Below are 19,294 nucleotides of genomic sequence, written 5' to 3'. Positions count from 1 at the left end.
TTCCTTGATTTTCTTTTATTTTTTTTTTAAGTAAATTACATAGAATATTTGCAGGATGTAGAGGATGTCTTTTGTAGTTTGGTTCCAGTGGACTGGTTGCCTTTTTGGATGTGATGACATCCTAGCTTAGATACTTTACCTGTCGAGATCCAAATTGTTTTTAGTACAGGTCATATTTTTAATTGTGTACTTACCTTTTAAGATCAGGTAAAGAGCAAAATTTGTTTTTGCTTTGCTGTTTGAGTCCATAATCATGTTTTTTTTTATATATATACATATATTTATAGTTTCTCTGTTCAGTAGAAATGAGCCGCTGGTTTGTGAGCTTCTCTCTGTGTTCCATTGCTTCCCCCTGAATGCTGGATCATTGTTTCTGGTCTTGATTACGCTCCCCGTCAGTGGGTAGGTTGTCGCCTCTGTTTTGAGAGGAACGTGAAGGATGGAAGGATGCCTTCTGTCATGTAATTATTTGTAGGTCTACATTTCTGTCGCCAAAAATGGCAGACAAATTGAGGAAGCAGAAAGCAGCGAAGCAGCAGAAGGCAGAGCTCGGGGTGAGGCAGAACTGGGTGTTGCACTAACGATTTAGCTTAATTATGATATCAATAATATCCAGCCCGTTTTGTCACATGCAACTCGCGGCTTGTAATCCTACAGATGCTTATACTGGATTTCTTAGACTCTGTAAAAAGTAATTCAAATCAAGGTTTGCCATAAGCGAACAGAACTAAATGCATGCATATTTCAGGTGATTTTTTTTTTTGTCTTATTTCTTTTCAGGACCCTTCAAATAATCAGCAAGACGAGAAACCCAAACAAAGGTGAGGTGTCATATATTTTGGGTCCATTGGCTTTGGCAACAGAGACAATATTCAGAAGTTTGTTTGTTTTTTCACTTTTGCAATGCTGTTATTCTAGCAAATCTTCCCATAACAAAAATTAAGTCCATATTATTTAGTTCAGTGGTCCCCAACCTTTTTATTACCACGGACCGGTCAAGACTTGGAAAATTGTGCTGCGGCCCGGGCGGGGGGGGGGTGTCAGAGGGAGTGAACCATCAGATAAGGCTTCTGCATGTTGGTGTTCCCGCTAAGTCCTGAATATACCCAGTTTGGGTTGTCTTAGCCTTTTTATCGCAGCCTGTGGGGTTTACCCTGACTGGGAACGAGAATACAACCTGCTGAATGTGACAGGTAGCGAATCATAAAGCGTGGTGACGTAAGAACAGAGGGGAATCCCAAACAGCTGACATATCACGCAACTGTGAGTCTGGTGGATATCGGAGATGATATGTGGAAATGTTTATTATTGTATGTAAAGGTCGTTATTATATATGTTCATGTTTATTCAGTTAAAAATGTTAATTATGAAAAAATATAGTCGCCTCCAAATCATAGTGCAGCAAATAGAGGGGCTGCTCCCGCTGTCTTTTATCCACGCCTTTTCTTTTTGTTTCTTTCATCTCTTAAAATGACTCCACAAACTGCCACTTCTACATCGTCATCCGTGTTTGGTTATTCTAAATTCTCGCTATGTTGGGGGTTTTGTGGATTTTCTTCTGGAATCGCGATGTTCGTGACTGGAATCGGTTCGTGTGGTGTGCTGCTCCTGCCGTGAGACACGAACCGATCGAACCTGTTGGACTTTTATCAGCTCTGTGGTCAGAGAGGTTTGGAGAATCGGCCGACAATCCTTAAATCTTGCCGTCTAAACCAGACTTAAGACTCACAAGCTCTACTCATCTCCTCTCGACCACTGCCCAAACGCTCAGACTCTGGTCGTTATGGTAACGTTTACATATCCCTTCAAAATAAGATACAGATGCGCCACAAAAACGAGCATTTTACTTTCATGAAATTTTTAACTCAGGATGATGACTAACGGGAGCCCTGAGCTTGTTTCTCTGCAACGAGACGGTCCCATCTGGGAGTGATGGGAGACAATAACACCCGAAGTGTTGCTTATATCCACAGCCTGCATGGTCTCTAGTGGCGAAGCAGTTTGAAGCTTCATTGCCTCATTAGCAGCCGGTCGCTGCATGTTACACAGAGCGGCTTGTAATGTTTGACTCACCTACCGGTCCGGGATAAATCCATCCTCCTGTCTCTTCTCTGGGCCTTTTCCGCTTTGCAAAGAAACTTTCCAAAGACATCTGATCCGTTTCTTACTCATTTTGCTGCCTGTGTTGGCGCGCAAGTAACTGAGAGAATCCGGTTAAAGGATTTTCAAAATAAAAGATCCTCCAGACTCAAATAATACATAAAACGGAAATATTTAATTATTTCTTGCGTGGCCCGGTACCAATTGGTCCACGGACCGGTACCGGTCCACGGACCGGGGGTTGGGGACCACTGATTTAGTTTACATTTTTCCAGCAATGGTTTGGTAACACTAATGTAAAATTTAAGGTAAATTCAGGAAAATTGTGTATTTTTATTTCTGATCATACAATAAATACATCCCCAAATTCGTAAAATTCATTCTGGTGTTAGGCAGAAACCTGCAGTGTAGGGTACACTGACAGAATATTACTTTTATTTAGAGGTTTTAGACCTTTTTGATATTATTGTTATTATTCTAAGCTCCTGGTCATTCTGAGAGGACTTTTTCAAAATAAATGGGATATTCTGCATACATGATCAAATATTACATATTTATGCATATGTATAGCATGTATATCTTATATATAATGTATATCTTTGTGTAATTATTGTTAAGATTTAGTTTAAGATCCTTTCAGATCACAGCTCTGCACCAGGAACATCTGCATCAGACTCTGCTGAGCAACGTATTGCTCAGACTTAATGGGGGATTATGTGTTTCCTTTGCTCTGAATGCATCGCTGAGTCATGCTGCTTTTGCAGCAATCACCTCATCTCACTTATTTTGCAATTCCACTTTACACATTACAGTTTGTACTGGGGATATATCCTGAGGTGAATCAGGAGTAAAATGTATTTCTGGCTTCAAACTTTCATTGAAACCTCTCAATTGCTTTTGATGCGTAATGAACATCTGTAAATAATGTTCATTACGCATCACAAGCAATGTTCATTTTTAAAAGAAAAACCATTTCTTTTAAAAAATAAATGGTTTTTAAAATCCAATAAAACTCATCTGCTTACAGACTCAGTTTCTCTCATTCCAACCTCTCCCACAGAATAGGTAAGACCAAAGAGCTGTCATGTGACGTCAGGGACCAGATAGTGGATCTGCACAAAGCTGGAATGGGCTACAGGGCCATCAGCAAAAAACTAGGTGTGAAGGTGCCAACTGTTGGTGCAATTATTAGAAAATGGAAGAAGTACAAAATGATCGCCAATCGTCCTCGATCTGGAGCTCCATGCAAGATCTTGCCTGAAGGGATGAGGATGATCATAAGGAAAGTGGTGGATCAGCCCACAACAACACGGGAGGAGCTTGTTAATGACCTGATGGCAGTTGGGACCACAGTCACCAAGCACACTGTTGGTAACACACTACGCCGTCTTGGCTATCAGTTTAAGAAAGGTATTTACCCTATTTTGTTTTGAGCTTAAATCTCAGGAGCGAGTTAAGGTTTATCTTTTGTGTGAAAACTGAAAGCTGTGCCTCCGTTTCATCTTATTTAGCAGACTCTCCCACGAGAGCGGACAGTCCGTTCAGCTCAACGTTTGGCGTGTTAGCTAGCAGTCCGGAGAATTCCCTCTCCTCCTTCTTCCCACCCAGTTCCCGCCACTGGATCTACGAAGAGAGCCCTGACAGGAAGGTGCTTGATGATGATGATGATGATGTGCACATAGTATGTGCACTCTTTCTCCTTTGAAAAATCATTAAAGGTGCATGTGAGAATTTCCTGAGTCATTCTGAACTGGCAGCTAATGAACCTCCTCTTTGTTTTCCTCCTCTCTACCCGTTGGTCACAGATGAGTAGTGACAGTGAGGAAGAAAGCGAGGAAAATATGAAAGATGTGAATCAAATGCCAAACATGGAGGAAGAGAAACATTAACCGTCAAGTAAAAGCCACAGCAGAAGCAGCATACAAGCTCGAGGTCAATGAAGATTCTACCTTGTTTTAGGTCTGGTGTTTTACACGCATCAGGTCATAATAGAAAAATGATCTGATCTTCACCAGCTTCTGAAATAATCTAACCTGAAGTGCACAAAAACAGATTCTGCAATGTTTTGTCTATTACACAAAGATGAAGAAAAATCGGTAACACTTTATTTGAAGGGGGGTGAATAAGACTGTCATGACACTTTCATAAACATGTCATAACACATGGTATGAACATGAATAAGCCTTCATGAATATTTATGACTGTTGTCATAAAGCGTCATTCGGTAAATTATGACACTTTTAATACGAAGTCGACATTATTCAAAATGTCTTTGTTATGACAACTTGACATTAACCAGGAAATCATTACTGTTTAAACTTTACCTTTAATAACATAAAGATACCTAATTTTAAAAGTGCAATCATTAATTCTTTTATAACAAATTTATATCCCCTTCAAATAAAGTGTTACCGAAAAATCAAAAGTGTTGTGTAAAAAACTCAGCACATCCTATGATTTAATATAACCAAGTTATTTGTTCCGTATGACTTTATTAATCTCACATTTTTGTGGAGGAATGTTGGCTGACTTTACAATCTTGCTTCACTTCATTATCGATGTTTGATCACGGAGCATTTATTTAAGGTACCACCACAGTATTTCAATCATATTGAGGTCTGGACTTTGAGCCATTGCAGTGGTTTGATTTTTCTCTGTTTCAGTAATAATGTTGTTGATTTGATGTTGTGTTAGGAATGTTTTGTTTCCAGGCCCACTGTGGCCGACCTCTTGGCAATCCATAGTTGTTTAACTTTTTTTTTTTTTTTAATTGCACTGTCATGCACTTTAACAATTAATAAGCCAACTGAGGTCTACAGAGTCTAAAATGAAGGTTTTATATTTCTTTTATGTTTCCTGTTTTTGAAATTTCCGCCTTAAATGTTTTCCACTGAAATTTTTTTTGTACAATATGTGACTTTAGATGATATGGAAATTGCCTTAATTTGGGAAATAGGCAAAAAAATATACATATATATTTATGATGTTAGAGTCATATCCACCTGCTGCTTATTTCCCTCTGAAATCCTGCGGCTTCCATTGGAAGGATTTACTTGCTTCTCTGCTTTGGCTTCAGTTTTGTTTCATGAAAAGTAGTGAAGCTAGTTTTAAATTGTTTTAGAATCCAAAACAACCAATTATTTTATTATGCCCTGATGGACAAAACCCCAACATAAATGAGAATGAAGGAGTGAGAGTTGTTTATCAACAATCAGCTGTTTCCGTTCCATCTTTTTCAGATTTCTTTGCGACAGATATCCTAATAAAATCTCACCTCGAGACGCCTTCACATATTTGACACTTAAAATGTCTAAAGGCCCAGATCAACATGTAACATTGTGTATTAATGTCTACTACTATGTAAGCATTTAGCTCTCTGAACCATATCTTAATTTAGAACGTCTTTCGTGGTACTTTTTAAAAGAAAAAAATATACAAGTATCTGTCTCTTCATGTGTTATATGTTTCTATTTGCACTGTTAAGATAAAAAAAATGCAAACCCTAATTGTCCCTGTAATAAATGTGTTATTATATCAAGTATAAACGTGTTTGTGATGCTATTTTTAAAGACAAAGACACAAAAGAGGAGAGGAGTCAAAAAGTTTTTCATTTTAAAGGTAAAGAGGCTTTACTCAGTAGCATTCACTCTGTGTGGATGTGGGCATATCTGATACATCTAAGTTCACACTTGATACACAAACTGTTTGCAAACTGCAGTACTTTCCACACAGAGCAATTTGTCTGAAAACTCTGTGTGATAATACATAATCTTGGCACCAAGCCTCTTAGAAACAGATATATTTTTTAATCTGTATATTTTTACAGCTCTCTCGTTTTTATCATCAGCGTACAGCATCCTGCTGATTTGTTACACAGAGATAAAGTCAGATTTATTTGACTAAACTGGCTGGAAAAAGCAACAAGCACAGCTCCAGCAGTTCCTCCAGCAGCTGTGTCTTTAAGAGAGAAATCATTTAGAGTGAGAAGTACAGATCCATATAGCTGAGATAAATCTGCATGGAGCAACTTAATGGCCACCAGCTGTGGGTTTATGTCACCCTTTTGATTCTCATCAGTTAAAATATTGTCATTGAGAAAATGAAGATGGCGCTTAAAGAAGCTTGAAAAGTCTCAAATGAGGGTCCCGTCCCCCCTTGAAGGCTGTTTTCGGACAGTTTTCCTGGTCACTGCTTCACATTACTGTTTTAAAGTAAGGATGAAGAGATTTGTTCACTGATGTCAGGACTTGGAGAGAACGAAGTTTGGCTCGGAGACCGCAGCGCCAAGGAGGAGCTCAAAAAAGTTGATTTTACATAATACTCCTCCTTTAATGCATAGGTAGAATTCATTAAAAAACTGTTTTGCTAAATTATCTATGAGGCCCACAACAACCGACTGCTCTGCCATGTCTCCTATAAGTTCAAAGAGCTGAACTACAACTCTGGTCAAAGGAAACTCTTGCACAACAGGCCTGCTGTTGACAAAAGATAAGTTCTGGGTACTGAAAGCAGTGCTGACTTAGTGGGACTGTGTGCAGGATTTTACAGGCGTAATGTGAGTAAAAACGTGATTCTTTTCATCAAACCATAAATTTAAGTTAAACGTAACAGTAAAAACTGCAGAACCATGTCACATTATTTATAAGTGAACATGAGCGAATTCAGGCTGCAGCAACTGAAGAGTCACATTGTGTCCGAAAGACGGGTAAGCAGAGATCATTTTATAAATATTTATCTCAATTTATAGTTAATGTTTAACATATTATATAAGAGATTATTATGAGCTTTGGGTGAGATTAAAAATACAGTAAAAAAATACAACTTTTGATTCAATAATTTCATTAAGTTAATGTAAAATCTGTGCTATTTAAACTGTCCTCTGGTTTAAAGTCCCAGGCCAATATTAAAATGTAACTGAAGTTGAAAGTTGCAGATCTTGTGATCTTCTAAAGAAATTATTTTTGTATCTGAAGTGTCTTTGTTGTTCAGATCAAGTGTCTCAAATTTTAGAAGCCAACAGACAACATTTAATGTTCAGTGTAAAGAAAGAAACTAAGTCTAGAGATTATTTCAAAGTTAAAGTTTGGTTTTGCATCTATTACGTTTCTCCAGTCTCTTAATTTCCCCCAGTTAATATGTGAAGAAAGACAATTTGATTACAGTTTTCATCTCTTTTGAGCAATTGGACTACAAAAGAATTGACTGAATGATGCTTAGAATTTGTTTAAACATTACATCTGCATTAATTTATGTTGCTGTAGATCACAACTATGTCCGGCTCACCCAGTCCTCTGACCACCCATGTGCTGAACACAGCACTGGGGGTCCCAGGATCAAACATGACCATCAGACTTTACCAACAAGACCGTTCAGCCAATGTCTGGCATCTGCTAACCGCTGGGTAATACCATTCATACAGATCTACTCGGAGTCATATCCATTCACACATCTAAAGGCTTATTGTTCCTCAACAGGACAACTAACAGTGATGGGCGATGTCCAGGACTGATCACACAGCAGCAGTTTGTGCCTGCTGTCTACAAGTTGCACTTCGAGACTGGTCAGTACTGGGCCAGTCTGGGACAGAACTCCTTTTATCCCTATGTGGAGGTGAGAAACTGCCAGTTCAATCACAACTCCTATGAACACGTGAACATTTGTAACCTCACTGACAGAGCCGTACGTAAGTGGCTTTTCTGTGCTTTTTCCACCCAGATTGTTTTCACTATAACTGATCCAGACCAGACGTATCATGTGCCGCTGCTTGTGAGTCGTTTCTCCTTCAGCACATATAGGGGGAGCTAGAGAGCATCTGTCGTTAACCTCTTCCATCAACTTATCGCTATCTGACTGAAAAAAAAGCACTGGCAACTCCACTAATGACGCTCTTGGCAGCACTAATGGCGAAAGATGTATTTGTTTATTTTCCTTGAAGAAATTAGCACTACAACATTAAAATAAATGGTTATATGTACTACCACAAAACTATGCTGTAGTCTTACTGGTGCAAACAGTATGAGTTCTGTTAATGTTAAACTTTGGCATTTATTCTACTGTTTTTATAATTAGCTTGCAATAAAGTGATTATTAAAAGTGTTAATTAATCACAATGAATAATGTCACATTATATAAATTATGCCCAATGTATATAATTATCCGTATAAATTATGCAGAATTTATACAATGTAACATATAGTAACATGTTTACTTTAATAGATTTCTTCACAATGAAAATGCCTTGTTGTCATTTTTTCTTTAGTGTTGTGCATTTAAAAAAATAAAACAAACGTTGTTTTTCTTTCAGCATTTAAAGTCACACTGCAAGCATTGTATTTTTGTCATTAACCCTTTTAATTTTCTGCAAATAAATTCTTGTAAAAATAGTATTTTTTATTTGGATCTGGACCGTTATCAATTATAGTTATACAGAATAAAACAACTCCTTTTTTCATATTTGATATTAATTCAGAAGTTAACACACAATAAAAAAGATACGTTTTTTTAAATCACTTTCTAAAATTAAATGAAATCAAACTTCTCGTTTTAGGTCAGTCAGAATTACCAAAATTATTTCTATTTGCTAAATGCCACAATAATGAAGTAAATAATATTAATTGATTAAACACACACACACAACACCCAAATACATGATATCTGAACAAGACAGGATCAGTCATCACCTGGAAACTCATATTCCTCCATGTAAAGTCTCATTTATTTATGAAAGATTTAGCTAAGGTGAGTTTCAAATAGAAAACTCGGTTCAGCAGCTTCATTGATCCCCCATCTGTGTTCCATTACTTTCGCCTGAGGGCATGATCTGTGTGATCTGCTCTCGACTATCCGGGGCTGTGCTAAGGTAGGGCCTTGTCTCTGATTCGAGAGAAGTGTGCATTTCGGGCACAATATCTTATCTTGTTTTATATCTGAAGGAAAACGTTACCGTGAATAACAATGGCAGACGAAGAATTAGAGGCGATAAGGCGGCAGAGGATGGCGGAACTGCAGGCGAAGCAAGGGGTAAGGACTGAACAGGAGCTGGAAACGTGTTGGAGGCCGCCTTATAAGGAGATGCTGGATTCAGTCAGTTTACTGCTAACAATGTGGCTATCCTAAACACTGAAAACCATCTGATTACAGGGTAGTTTTCCCAAGTACCAGATTACGCGAAGAAATTAAGCGAAATCCGAGCAAAGTGTAAAACTTTCCTCCCGTGGTCGGGTTGATCAGATGCATAGCAACATGTCAGTGTTAGCTTTGTGTTGTTGTGTCAGCGCACACCCCCTGAAATCTGAAACTCTGCTAAAACTGGTCGACTTGTAAAAATAGTGTTTTTTGTCGTTTAATAATACAACCGTTAAGTGTTGGATTAAAGTTGGTAAAGTATTTTGATATTCATTATTCAATTGGAAGCTCTTAATAAATGTTTAAATTTACAAGCCAGACTTTTTTTTGTGTGTAATCAATTAACAAAATATATATAGAATATTATGTTTGTTTTTCCTGTTTGGTTAGCTATTCAGTTGGAAATCATTACTTAATCAGGATAAAATTGACCAAATTTAACTTTGATACATACGTCAAATAAGGCAACTGATCAGTTATTTTTATAAATGTAAACACTTAGTGGATTTTAGGAAAATTTGGCAACAGTAAAACTCACTTGAAAAGTACAGACGCAGACATTAGTTTCTACATCTAAAACTCGAGTTTTGTTTAATTTATTTGTTATATGTAAAATTAATAATTACTTCAAACATGTTGTATGTTGTTAGAAATTTGAGCTCTTTGCAGTTTATAATTCCCTTCTGAAGTGGTATTTTATTAGCTGAACGTTACTTATTGCGCAAACATTACTGTTTTTTGTGGACTGAGCTAGCGCTGTATCAAATAGCATAGGTCAATTACCCAAAAATGTATTTAAGCCTTAACTGCATGGCAATGTCTATGTGATAATGTTTTATTTAAATGTATATATATAAAAAAAAACCTACAGTAGTTTCACAGAGTTGTTTTTACATATCAAATAAATGTTTATCAAATTAAGTTGCAACTAGTTATGTATCTCTTTGAAGGAAACAAGGAATAAGTAAATGTAATTGGTGCATCTATATTAACACAATACAGTTCAAAGCTAAACCTCATCTATTTAGAGAAGCCTTTGAATAATAATATCTATAACATTGAATAATGATGCGTATTTGATAATGATTAATTTCGATTATTTGACTAAATGCCATCATTGTTCAAATGTACTGTACAAACAAACTTTGATCTGACAATACAATGTATCTGAGGGCCATTGACGTGTGGGTTGCAGGATGATTTATTATCTTATTTTCACAAATTTATTCCAACCAAGAGCAGAAATCCTAAAGTAATGCATTTAAGTAGAACTGCAAACATTTAGGCAGTGTTCTGTAATTTTAGTGCAGATTTAATAGAGTAAAGCTGTGCTGTCTGTTTTCAGGATGCTTCAAATAATCAGCAAGGTGAAGAAGCTAAACAAAGGTAAGGTTCCTGGGATATTTAAAATCATGAAGCTGAAGTGATGAAGTATTTTTTCATTTAGTTGTACTCATCCTTCCTCTCATACAAGACAGTTGTTGGAGCAGTTCAGTACACACTAGGCACTCAAGTGATGTTGGATATGTCTCAAATTAATAGTGATAACACACCATTTTATACCATCATTATAATTTGTCCCTTAAAATTTGAACAATCCGGTTAGTTTACTGAACCATTTTTCCTCTTGCTGATGATTAAACAAAACAACTTCCAATAACATGAGTGTTATTTATTGCACTTCAGAATCACCAAGGTGACAGGCATAAGCTAATCATTGTTTATAATAACCTTATTGTACTTTGATTATGCACGGTGCAGATCTTTGCTGTGTTATTTGTCAACCATCAGCTTAAACATCAGGTTTCTTGATTATATATAAATCCTGTAAATATTCAGCCATGAATGTAATATTTGTTGTTGCAGCTGTGTGTCTGTGCAGGTGTTCTAGTGTATTTTTGCTTAAAATGATTTTCTTTTTTTAACTGAGTTCAGCTGAACCAATGTGGAAATGTAATTTTTGTTTATTCACAGAGAAACTGAAATGAGGAACTCGATATTGGCTCAAGTCCTGGATCAGTCTGCTCGAGCAAGATGTAAAGGCGCACTCAAATTTCGATTTTACTAAATTGCATACTTTGCATGCCATTACACACATTTTTATTATTATTATTATTGTTTTTCCCAGTAAGCAATCTTGCATTGGTGAAGCCGGAGAAGGCAAATGCGGTTGAGAACTATCTGATTCAGATGGCTCGATTTGGAAAGCTAGGAGGAAAGGTAAGACAAAAAAAAATGCTTTTTGTCATGGCCATGGCAGAGTAACGAGCAAACTTCTCTCTTTTCAGATTTCTGAGTCCGGCTTAATAGAGATCCTAGAAAAAGTCAGTCAGCAAACGGAGAAAAAGACCACAGTTACAGTAAGTTCCCCTGAAATGTCTTAAAACCATCAATTCAGTTTCTGTCCTTCTCACCTCGCCCTGCGCTTTGTGCCTGACTTGCAGTTCAACAGACGGAGGGTGATGGACTCAGACGACGAGGACGATTACTGAGTTCAGACAGAAGCGTTGGAATGAGGCAAAAAAAAAATTCCAGGAGGTGAAATGCATTGCTGGGATTCCGCAAGGATCTCTGACTCGTGTGTTCTCATCAAATTCCTGGGATGCCACACTACCTTCTGTGTCCTTGGAATGGAGACAACAAAACAGAAGAACAAGGATGTTAGGTTAATATTCTCCTGCGCGGAGGGGGATTTAAAGGAAGCACACAGTGTTCACAGAGGTTTTTGCAGGCTTGTACAACTTGTGTTGTACCCATGATAGCCATGATAGCACTGTCTGACTCCTCTTCTCAACAGTTCTGTAGTTTTTATTTCCCTCCTTATGGTTAAACTCTGTTTTGCAAACATAGGATGCAAGACATTTATTTTATCTGAACTGTTCTGCAATCAATCTTTTTTCTTTATTATTCATAGCCAACATCCTGCTAGGTTTGAACATTTCTCTTACATTGTTTCTTGTTGCTGACTTGTACTTCTAAAGTTTTCATTAAAAATAATAATTACAAAAGCCTTATACATTAAAACTTTTTTTTTTCATCTTCAAGTATAACATGATTCATTTAAGAATTTATGCAAATGAATCTGTTTCATTTAATTACACAGGAAGTTGGAACCATGATATTTCCAAGTTTTGGTTTAATTTCCAGAGCCAGAGTTAACAGATTGCCAATTTGTCCAAAAACTGTTGAAAAAAAAAAAAAAAAAACGTGAACAAATGTCTGTCTTTATCTCATTGTAATTTACTAGATTTAAAAGATTTGTTTTCCTGTATGTTGCAATCGCCTCATCTAGGTTGTGCACACCTCCTTTATTGCAATTGTGTAGGATGATGCTTGGCTTCCTGTCCTTACGGTTGATCAGCATCTTCCAAGCATAGTTGGTTTTGGCATCACAGGTTGCACATGACTTGATCCCATATTTTACTAGCCTTTAATGCAGAAGAGCAGTGTTACATCTTCATGACATTTTGTTTCGTCATCGTATCATATTTGTATGATGCTGGGGGCCATGTTATTTTTATTATTTTTTGACAGAAAAGACTCTCCTTCAGCTTGAGGCATTTCTTCTTGTGTGGTTAAATCAGCATCTTCCAATGAGTTGGATTCCTCGCAATCTTTTTTTGATACCTCTTGCGAATCAGTTGTGTTGCTAGTCATTTGGAAAAAAAAGAAAAAAAAAACAGTTTCCAGAACTTGTTCAGCAGTGAAATGCGAACTCATGGGTGCAGCAGATAGGATTCGGGGTACTGTAATCTGTATCACCTTTATCCACCTTAGTCCTGGCAGAATGAAACCATTATGGGTCCTACTTCCGGTAGACACCGGAAATAGCAGAAAAGCACTGGCTTTCATTGGACACGTGCTAATTTACGCTTATCGTAGAAGTTACATTTCTATTTTGCGAACTAATATCGTTTAATATTAAACAAAAATAGTCTTTTCTAAATGGTTACCGGATGCTGAATTACAAGTTATCACAGATGCAGTTAATACAAAGTTGACATATAAATGAAAGATTTGTAAATTATCTAAAAAAAAATACATAGCAAAAATATAGAAAAAAAGTAGTTTGTATTTAACTACTTTTTTTCAGTAGTTAACAAAAAAGTCTTTTTGTTATTTTGTTTGCTAATTTTGACGATTAGGGCTAACAGCTGCTTATACCCTCAAATTCTGTTTTCAGAAAAGAAAAATAAGGCTTTAAAATACTTTATATCATGGTCTTTTGAATTTCACTTTTGAATTGAATCACTACAATATATGAACTTGTTGGTGATATTTCAGTTTATCAAGCTGCAACATGTATGTTGCTTTTTGAAAACTTATTAGTTTGCTACAATAAAACATGTCCCTGAGTAGGTGTGTGTCCTTGCTCCACTTCTGCATGACTGTGGTCAGATGGTTGCTCATTGGCCACTTGGACTTTTACGTCAATAAAGGTCCATCTGATTGGTGGAGAGTAAAGCCACATGTTTATGATCAACCAATCAGAAGAGCTTGCTAGGAAAAGGAGCTACAGTGTGCTTGGATTAGCAATAGAAATCATGCTAAACACACGAAACTCTTCGAACCAAGGAGGTTAAGTTTGCAGGTAGCCCCAAAATCGGCTTACAGACAGAACTATGCCTGAAGACAGCATGGACAAACCGAGTATAGTTACGTGCACCGCTCCTGTGAATATAGCTGTCATTAAATACTGTGAGTATCGCCTGGACTTGTTTGATTTATCCTCAGTTGTTTTGGTTATAGTCGTGAAACAGCTTAAACATCCATAACATTACATTACCTTTATATGGTGGTTTAAAAACTCCATATTTGTGACCATTTGAGTGAAAATCATCCTTTAAAGTCTTTAATGTTGCATTTATGTACTGTGCTTTTATAACTCATCTTCTACTAAATTGACTACCTTATATTGCAGGGGGGAAGAGGGATGAAGATTTAATTTTACCCATCAATTCATCTTTGAGCGTCACTTTGCATCAAGATCAGGTTGGGAAAATTGCTTCTGATTGCAGCTAATGAATAACAAAAGTTAGGCGTTCTTGCTATTTTTAACACTTTATACTTTAGTAAGTATTAATAAGCAGCATATAGGCTTGTTAGTTGTTTCTTCATTTGGAGTTTCTTCTTTCTAAACCTGGCTGCCTGAAAAACACAGGTGTAAAAATTGTGTGCATTTCTAAAAAAAAAAAAAAAAAAAAAAAAACAAAACTCAGCAGGATAGTTTTTTTATGTGCTAAGATTTTTGTATATGAAACATATTTACAATGAAAATGTAGCAGCAACATTAGTATTACAGAATGAGCAATACATCTTAAAACAAACAAGAGTAGTAACAACTGATTACAAAAGTATTTGTATCGTTTAATATTCATTTAGTTTCACGTTGCGTGAAAAACAATGGGACCATGCCAGCTTTATTCAAGAAATAATGATGTAAGATTATCTAACCATCCCATTTCCCGTTTGGATGCCTGTAGTTTTTCATGCTTTTGAACTACACCCTTCAGTGTTAAAATCTGTGACTGACTTGGTCTACTGCTTTATAGACCTTTCTTTGTACATTTTTGAAGGTCATATCAAACTTAGAGAAAAAACAACAACTTTGCCTTTCTTTTGGACATTGAGTTGTGTAAATTGGAGTACATGATGATAATTTATGGTATCAGTAATTAAATGCTGCTTGGTATAAACCTGTCTTGCATTATTTCCTTTGCTCAGTTGAAAACGACAACAACCGTTGCAATCAGCCGATCCTTTCAGGAGGACAGACTGTGGCTCAATGGCAAAGAGGAGGACATTACCCATCAAAGACTGCAGTCCTGCCTGAGGGAAAGTAAGTCATGTCTGTTTAGGATTTCCTCTTGAAGTCTGCAGAGTACAGAAATGGTATTCTAGTAAATCAGAGGCTATTATCCATTCTTTTTTTGTTCTTCTATTTAGTCAGACGATTAGCGAGGAAGAGACGTAATGATGGAGACGCTCGTTCGGAGGATTCGGTGGGATTGTCTCATAAAGTCCACATTTGCTCTGTTAACAACTTCCCCACTGCTGCTGGACTCGCCTCTTCAGCAGCTGGATTTGCTTGTCTTGGTGAGCTTGTGTATTTTTTAGTATCCACTGTTATAGTGCTTGAAAAAAGTGACTATTTAATATGCAAATTTAATTGAGTAGATTTTTATTTATTTTTTTTTACCAGTCTTTTTTGTTCTGTGCATTTTGTGTTGCAGTTTATACTCTGGCTCAGGCATTCGGTGTGGAAGGAGAGCTGTCTGGGATTGCTCGTCAGGGCTCAGGCAGTGCCTGCAGAAGCATGTATGGCGGCTTTGTCCAGTGGATCATGGGAAGCAAAGAGGATGGGAATGACAGTGTAGCCCAGCAGGTGGAGCCAGAGAGCCACTGGCCTGAGCTCAGGATTCTTGTTCTAGTGGTAGGTCTGACTGAGAACTAAACTGTCACAACAGGGAATAAAAATGTTATTGTGAATTGTAGTTGCCATTTATATATCTACAAATAAATAGTTATTAGTTTAGTTTTTCACAGTAGCTTAAAAATATTGAAATATTCTGTATAAAAAGATACAGAATCATTTTTTTCTTCTGAATTGGGCTTTACCTTTTTCTGTTCTCAGGTCAGTTATGGAATACCAGAATTAGTTCTGTTTGATAAATGCCATAATTATGGGGATAATACAATATACATTTTTATAGTTCTGTTTTCTTAAAGGTCTTTTACAAATATACATTTAATATTTTGTAGGATTGTGTTTTATCCTGTCTCCGTTTGATCAACTTCTCACAATATCTAGCTGTACCTCTGTCCCATTCCTCCACTCAGAGCTGGTTTAACTGAGTGAAGTTTGGAAGACCTTCTTGTACCCAAGCCTCAACTTCCTGGCCGATATCTTGAGATGTTGCTTCAGTGCTTGTGTGGTTATTATGGCCAAACACTTTAGTTTCATCAGACCAGAAAACATAAACCCAAAAATCTCACTTTGTCCCTGTGTACATTTGCAAAGTGTAATCTGTTTTTTTGTGCGTTTCTTGTGGAGTAATGGCTTCTTCCTCGCTGAGTAACCTCACACTTTTTTTCTTTCTTTCTTTCTTTTTAGGTTAGTTCTGAACGGAAACCAATAGGGAGCACCTCTGGGATGCAAACCAGTGTACAAACAAGTTTACTGTTACAGGTGCTTTATTTGAGTCCTACACTGTGTTTTTAATCGGAGCGGTTGAAACACTGAACGTGATTTGTGTGTTTGTGCGTAGCACCGAGCAGAGGCTGTCGTCCCACGTCGGATGGTAGATATGATCGAAGCCGTGCGAAGGAAGGATTTTCCTGCATTTGCAGAGCTGACCATGAAGGACAGCAACCAGTTTCATGCCACCTGCCTTGACACGCACCCACCTATCTTCTACCTCAACAGTGTCTCCCAGCAGATCATTCACTTGGTGCATCGGTATAACAAATACTGTGGGGAGACCAGGGTGAGCAACTGGAAAATCTTTTTCCTAAACTACCAATATGACTAGATTATTCAGTTTTAAAAAACTGTCAAAGTTTAAACTTGGCACAATTTTCGTTATCTTTGTCTATTTTTTTTTTAACACAAATTTGCCTAATTTGTTGCAGCTGAACTTGTCAGGTTGTGTAATGAAGATGTGAAACCTGTAGGTTGTTTTTGAAATGAGGAACAGGAAAGATCATCTCTCAAGCTGCTCGTCACACCCTGTCTGCTCTCTCGTAGGTGGCCTACAGTTTTGATGCAGGTCCCAACGCTGTGATCTTCACTCTGCAGCAGTTTGTTCCAGAGTTTGTGCAGCTGGTTCAGCACTTCTTCCCCCCAGACAGAAACGGAGAAGAGTACGTTAACAGACAACACAGATAAATGTAGTTTTTTAAGAGTAATTGTATTCATTTCTCAGTCATTTTAATTGTTTTTTAAATTAGTTTTGAACATTTTCAGAACAATCCCTTTAAGCTTCCCTTTGAAGACATTTTCACATTTGTTTTTGCAGTGGTGCCAAAAAAAGATCTTGCGTTGTTTATGTGAATTTAGCAAATCAGAAGTCAAGCTACAATAAGTCACAATGACCCACATTTGGCAACCATTTTAAATATGTTCTGATGTTGTCCATGTTACCAGCTACCAATCGGAAACAGTTTTTCAATATAGATAATAGTTTAATTTGTAAGATTTCTGCTGGTTCTTTCTTTCAAATTAAAGAACACAAAAAAGAAAGCTGCCTGATCACTTCTACAGGCAAAAACAATGACAGAATAATAAACTGGTGCCACCTACATCTGACCTATTGAAGCACATGTTTACTCAGTAGGGTGTGTTTGCTTTTAGTTACCTGGATTATGTCACTAAGCGTTTGCTACTTATCTTTAGTTTTATTAAAGGTCTTCCTGTTAAGGGTGCTGCTCTTTCCATGGAGCTGAAGCAGAATATTGGCCTAGAACCCGTTCCAAAGGGAATCAACTACATAATTAGCACAAAGGTTTGAAGAAACATAATTAAAAATATAATTTTCAACAAATATGCACACACAAGATTCGTCTTTTTGTTTTTAATGATGTGTGATATGTTTTAGGCTGGACCAGGCCCTCGTGTTGTTGACGATCCTTCTCAGCACCTCCTCTCAGCAGAAGGTTTACCAAAGAAGACGACGGTCTGAGAAGCCTCTTTCACCAAGAAGCTAATTCTGCTCAGTGGCAATAAATCTTTCTCGGCAGATCTGAAATTTACAAGATGAAGCATTTTATTTTTATTTTTGTATAAAAAAAAAAGAATATGTTTTTTGTAAGATTTTTGCCACACAATAAGTCCCTTTAGCTGATAGTCTTTAAAAATGCCTCAGAAATATTTTTTTGAATATGCTGTTAGCTAGAAAGTCACATTGTAAATAAATGTGTACTCTGGTACCAAGTTCATACTTTGTTTTTATTTTTAATGTATGCATCTAGTCAAGGGTTAATTCTTCTGGATCTTTTGAAATTTTATGTATTTTTCATAAATATTTTTATTTTCATTAACTTCAGCGATGTTGATGCAAATAATAACTTGGCAAATAACTTGGCCAAGTTCTGTATTTACTCTTTTTTTTCCCCCCCAAAACATAATTTAAATGCCATTTAATCTAAATTGAGCTATCGGTGTACTTTTTAACGTTTTTTGTTTCAATTGGATTTTGATACTTTCTGTTTGATTTTCCATTCCCAGGTGTTGAAATACCTTTAAATGTTATGTTTTATTGTCCACACGGTGAAGAGTTGTTCATATTTCATGCAAATATAGCAGTTTGGATTATATTCCTTTTTTTGCTTTTGAAAGATAAAATTGAATTGATGAAAAGTACATTTAAGGGTTTCAATATTCATTACTAGTTTTGTATAGTGAGAACTGAAGGTAATAATTGCATTAATAAAAAGTATTAATGCATATTACTTTTTTCAATATCAGACATATCTGATTTGTCCCACTAGCTACTAATAATCCTCTCTTCCTTCAATAAAGATAATGCAAGTCAGAAAAACACCTTCCTTACTGAAGAGAATACCAATAAAACATTCTACTGGTAAATAAAAGTTACACATTAAAAACTAGTTTTTCCTTGTCCAGCGCTAATTCTTCCCGTCATTTGCCGTTGCCGTCCGGTAAGTTTGAAGCTGTTAACCCCTCCTCTCTGCTGTCGAGGCAACTTTTCGGAAATGACGAGCGAAATAGGGACAGGTTAACGCAAGCCCTGCCTACCAGCCCTTAAATCTGTGTGCTTTTCATCACGTAAATACAGTCTCTTCCTTGTGGAGCTCCGTTCCGTCCCGCAGCTCTTCAGAGACTTTCAGCAGCTGTCCAGGTGGTCGCGATGGGGAAGATAGAGTGGGCGATGTGGGCCAATGAACAGGCTCTAGCTTCGGGGCTCAGTGAGTATGAAGACTTTACGTTAAATAAAATGAGCTCATTTTAAAATTTAGCATGGAAAGAACTAATTGACTTTATAATATATAAGTTGTGATTTTTTTTTTCTCTCTCTCAGCGTTTCTGCAAAAATAATTTCCTGCATCG

General features: G+C 36.9%; 5 protein-coding genes across 7 annotated transcripts in view; all 5 read left to right on the top strand.

Annotated features, from left to right (window-relative positions):
- Positions 1-249: 249 nt before the first annotated feature.
- Positions 250-4,251, top strand: LOC103136575 (uncharacterized). 2 transcript variants are annotated; one of them, XM_016670389.1, is made up of 5 exons: positions 250-554; positions 781-821; positions 3,161-3,510; positions 3,615-3,781; positions 3,906-4,251. In XM_016670389.1, exons 1-5 carry the CDS (start codon positions 498-500, stop codon positions 3,987-3,989), a joined length of 699 nt encoding a protein of 232 aa, XP_016525875.1. In that variant the 5' UTR covers positions 250-497; the 3' UTR covers positions 3,990-4,251. The 2 variants fall into 2 exon arrangements, with proteins under 2 accessions (XP_016525875.1, XP_016525874.1); XM_016670388.1 differs by having other exon boundaries at positions 262-554; positions 3,612-3,781.
- A 1,395-nt stretch (positions 4,252-5,646) lies between these two features.
- On the top strand, positions 5,647-8,455 carry LOC103136574 (5-hydroxyisourate hydrolase-like). Of its 2 annotated transcripts, none has more exons than XM_007549884.2 (4): positions 5,647-6,655; positions 7,362-7,501; positions 7,575-7,710; positions 7,816-8,455. In XM_007549884.2, the coding sequence occupies exons 2-4, from the start codon at positions 7,371-7,373 to the stop codon at positions 7,903-7,905; spliced, it is 357 nt and encodes a 118-aa protein (XP_007549946.1). In that variant the 5' UTR covers positions 5,647-6,655; positions 7,362-7,370; the 3' UTR covers positions 7,906-8,455. The 2 variants fall into 2 exon arrangements, with proteins under 2 accessions (XP_007549946.1, XP_007549945.1); XM_007549883.2 differs by having other exon boundaries at positions 5,647-6,805; positions 7,816-8,454.
- Positions 8,456-8,854: 399 nt separating this feature from the next.
- On the top strand, positions 8,855-12,441 carry pdcd5 (programmed cell death 5). The gene is made up of 7 exons (XM_007549881.2): positions 8,855-8,959; positions 9,033-9,120; positions 10,571-10,611; positions 11,200-11,261; positions 11,354-11,445; positions 11,514-11,585; positions 11,670-12,441. The coding sequence occupies exons 2-7, from the start codon at positions 9,055-9,057 to the stop codon at positions 11,715-11,717; spliced, it is 381 nt and encodes a 126-aa protein (XP_007549943.1). The 5' UTR covers positions 8,855-8,959; positions 9,033-9,054; the 3' UTR covers positions 11,718-12,441.
- A 1,239-nt stretch (positions 12,442-13,680) lies between these two features.
- Positions 13,681-18,577, top strand: mvda (mevalonate (diphospho) decarboxylase a). Its single transcript, XM_007549879.2, has 10 exons — positions 13,681-13,923; positions 14,147-14,217; positions 14,950-15,064; positions 15,172-15,321; positions 15,459-15,658; positions 16,340-16,414; positions 16,494-16,712; positions 16,973-17,088; positions 17,621-17,729; positions 17,823-18,577. The coding sequence occupies exons 1-10, from the start codon at positions 13,848-13,850 to the stop codon at positions 17,904-17,906; spliced, it is 1,215 nt and encodes a 404-aa protein (XP_007549941.1). The 5' UTR covers positions 13,681-13,847; the 3' UTR covers positions 17,907-18,577.
- Positions 18,578-19,022: 445 nt separating this feature from the next.
- The window catches only part of cyba (cytochrome b-245, alpha polypeptide), a 2,577-nt gene continuing 2,305 nt past the window's right edge, over positions 19,023-19,294 (top strand). Inside the window, exon 1 of the mRNA XM_016670355.1 lies at positions 19,023-19,185. Within this exon, the coding sequence (XP_016525841.1) occupies positions 19,095-19,185 (91 nt within the window). The 5' untranslated portion in view covers positions 19,023-19,094. The remainder of the gene's footprint in view (positions 19,186-19,294) is intronic.

The sequence above is a fragment of the Poecilia formosa genome, unplaced genomic scaffold (genome assembly GCF_000485575.1).
Source record: "Poecilia formosa unplaced genomic scaffold, Poecilia_formosa-5.1.2 Scaffold33, whole genome shotgun sequence".
NCBI lineage: Eukaryota > Metazoa > Chordata > Actinopteri > Cyprinodontiformes > Poeciliidae > Poecilia > Poecilia formosa.
Note: the sequence above shows the minus strand (reverse complement) of the source record. Positions and strands in the feature narration are given on the sequence as shown.

What these genes read in the sequence shown, in the direction of transcription:
- LOC103136575 (XM_016670388.1), top strand. Translation starts at nt 498, where the DNA reads ATGGCAGACAAATTGAGGAAGCAGAAAGCAGCGAAGCAGCAGAAGGCA. An exon ending in AGCAGAAGGCAGAGCTCGGG is followed by an intron (nt 555 to 780) that starts GTGAGGCAGAAC and finishes ATTTCTTTTCAG; the next exon opens with GACCCTTCAAATAATCAGCA. An exon ending in ATGATGATGATGTGCACATA is followed by an intron (nt 3,782 to 3,905) that starts GTATGTGCACTC and finishes CGTTGGTCACAG; the next exon opens with ATGAGTAGTGACAGTGAGGA.
- LOC103136574 (XM_007549883.2), top strand. Translation starts at nt 6,752, where the DNA reads ATGAGCGAATTCAGGCTGCAGCAACTGAAGAGTCACATTGTGTCCGAA. An exon ending in TGGCATCTGCTAACCGCTGG is followed by an intron (nt 7,502 to 7,574) that starts GTAATACCATTC and finishes GTTCCTCAACAG; the next exon opens with GACAACTAACAGTGATGGGC. An exon ending in CCTTTTATCCCTATGTGGAG is followed by an intron (nt 7,711 to 7,815) that starts GTGAGAAACTGC and finishes TTTTCCACCCAG; the next exon opens with ATTGTTTTCACTATAACTGA.
- pdcd5 (XM_007549881.2), top strand. Translation starts at nt 9,055, where the DNA reads ATGGCAGACGAAGAATTAGAGGCGATAAGGCGGCAGAGGATGGCGGAA. An exon ending in TTGGAAAGCTAGGAGGAAAG is followed by an intron (nt 11,446 to 11,513) that starts GTAAGACAAAAA and finishes CTCTCTTTTCAG; the next exon opens with ATTTCTGAGTCCGGCTTAAT. An exon ending in AGAAAAAGACCACAGTTACA is followed by an intron (nt 11,586 to 11,669) that starts GTAAGTTCCCCT and finishes CCTGACTTGCAG; the next exon opens with TTCAACAGACGGAGGGTGAT.
- mvda (XM_007549879.2), top strand. Translation starts at nt 13,848, where the DNA reads ATGCCTGAAGACAGCATGGACAAACCGAGTATAGTTACGTGCACCGCT. An exon ending in TCACTTTGCATCAAGATCAG is followed by an intron (nt 14,218 to 14,949) that starts GTTGGGAAAATT and finishes TCCTTTGCTCAG; the next exon opens with TTGAAAACGACAACAACCGT. An exon ending in AAACAAGTTTACTGTTACAG is followed by an intron (nt 16,415 to 16,493) that starts GTGCTTTATTTG and finishes GTTTGTGCGTAG; the next exon opens with CACCGAGCAGAGGCTGTCGT.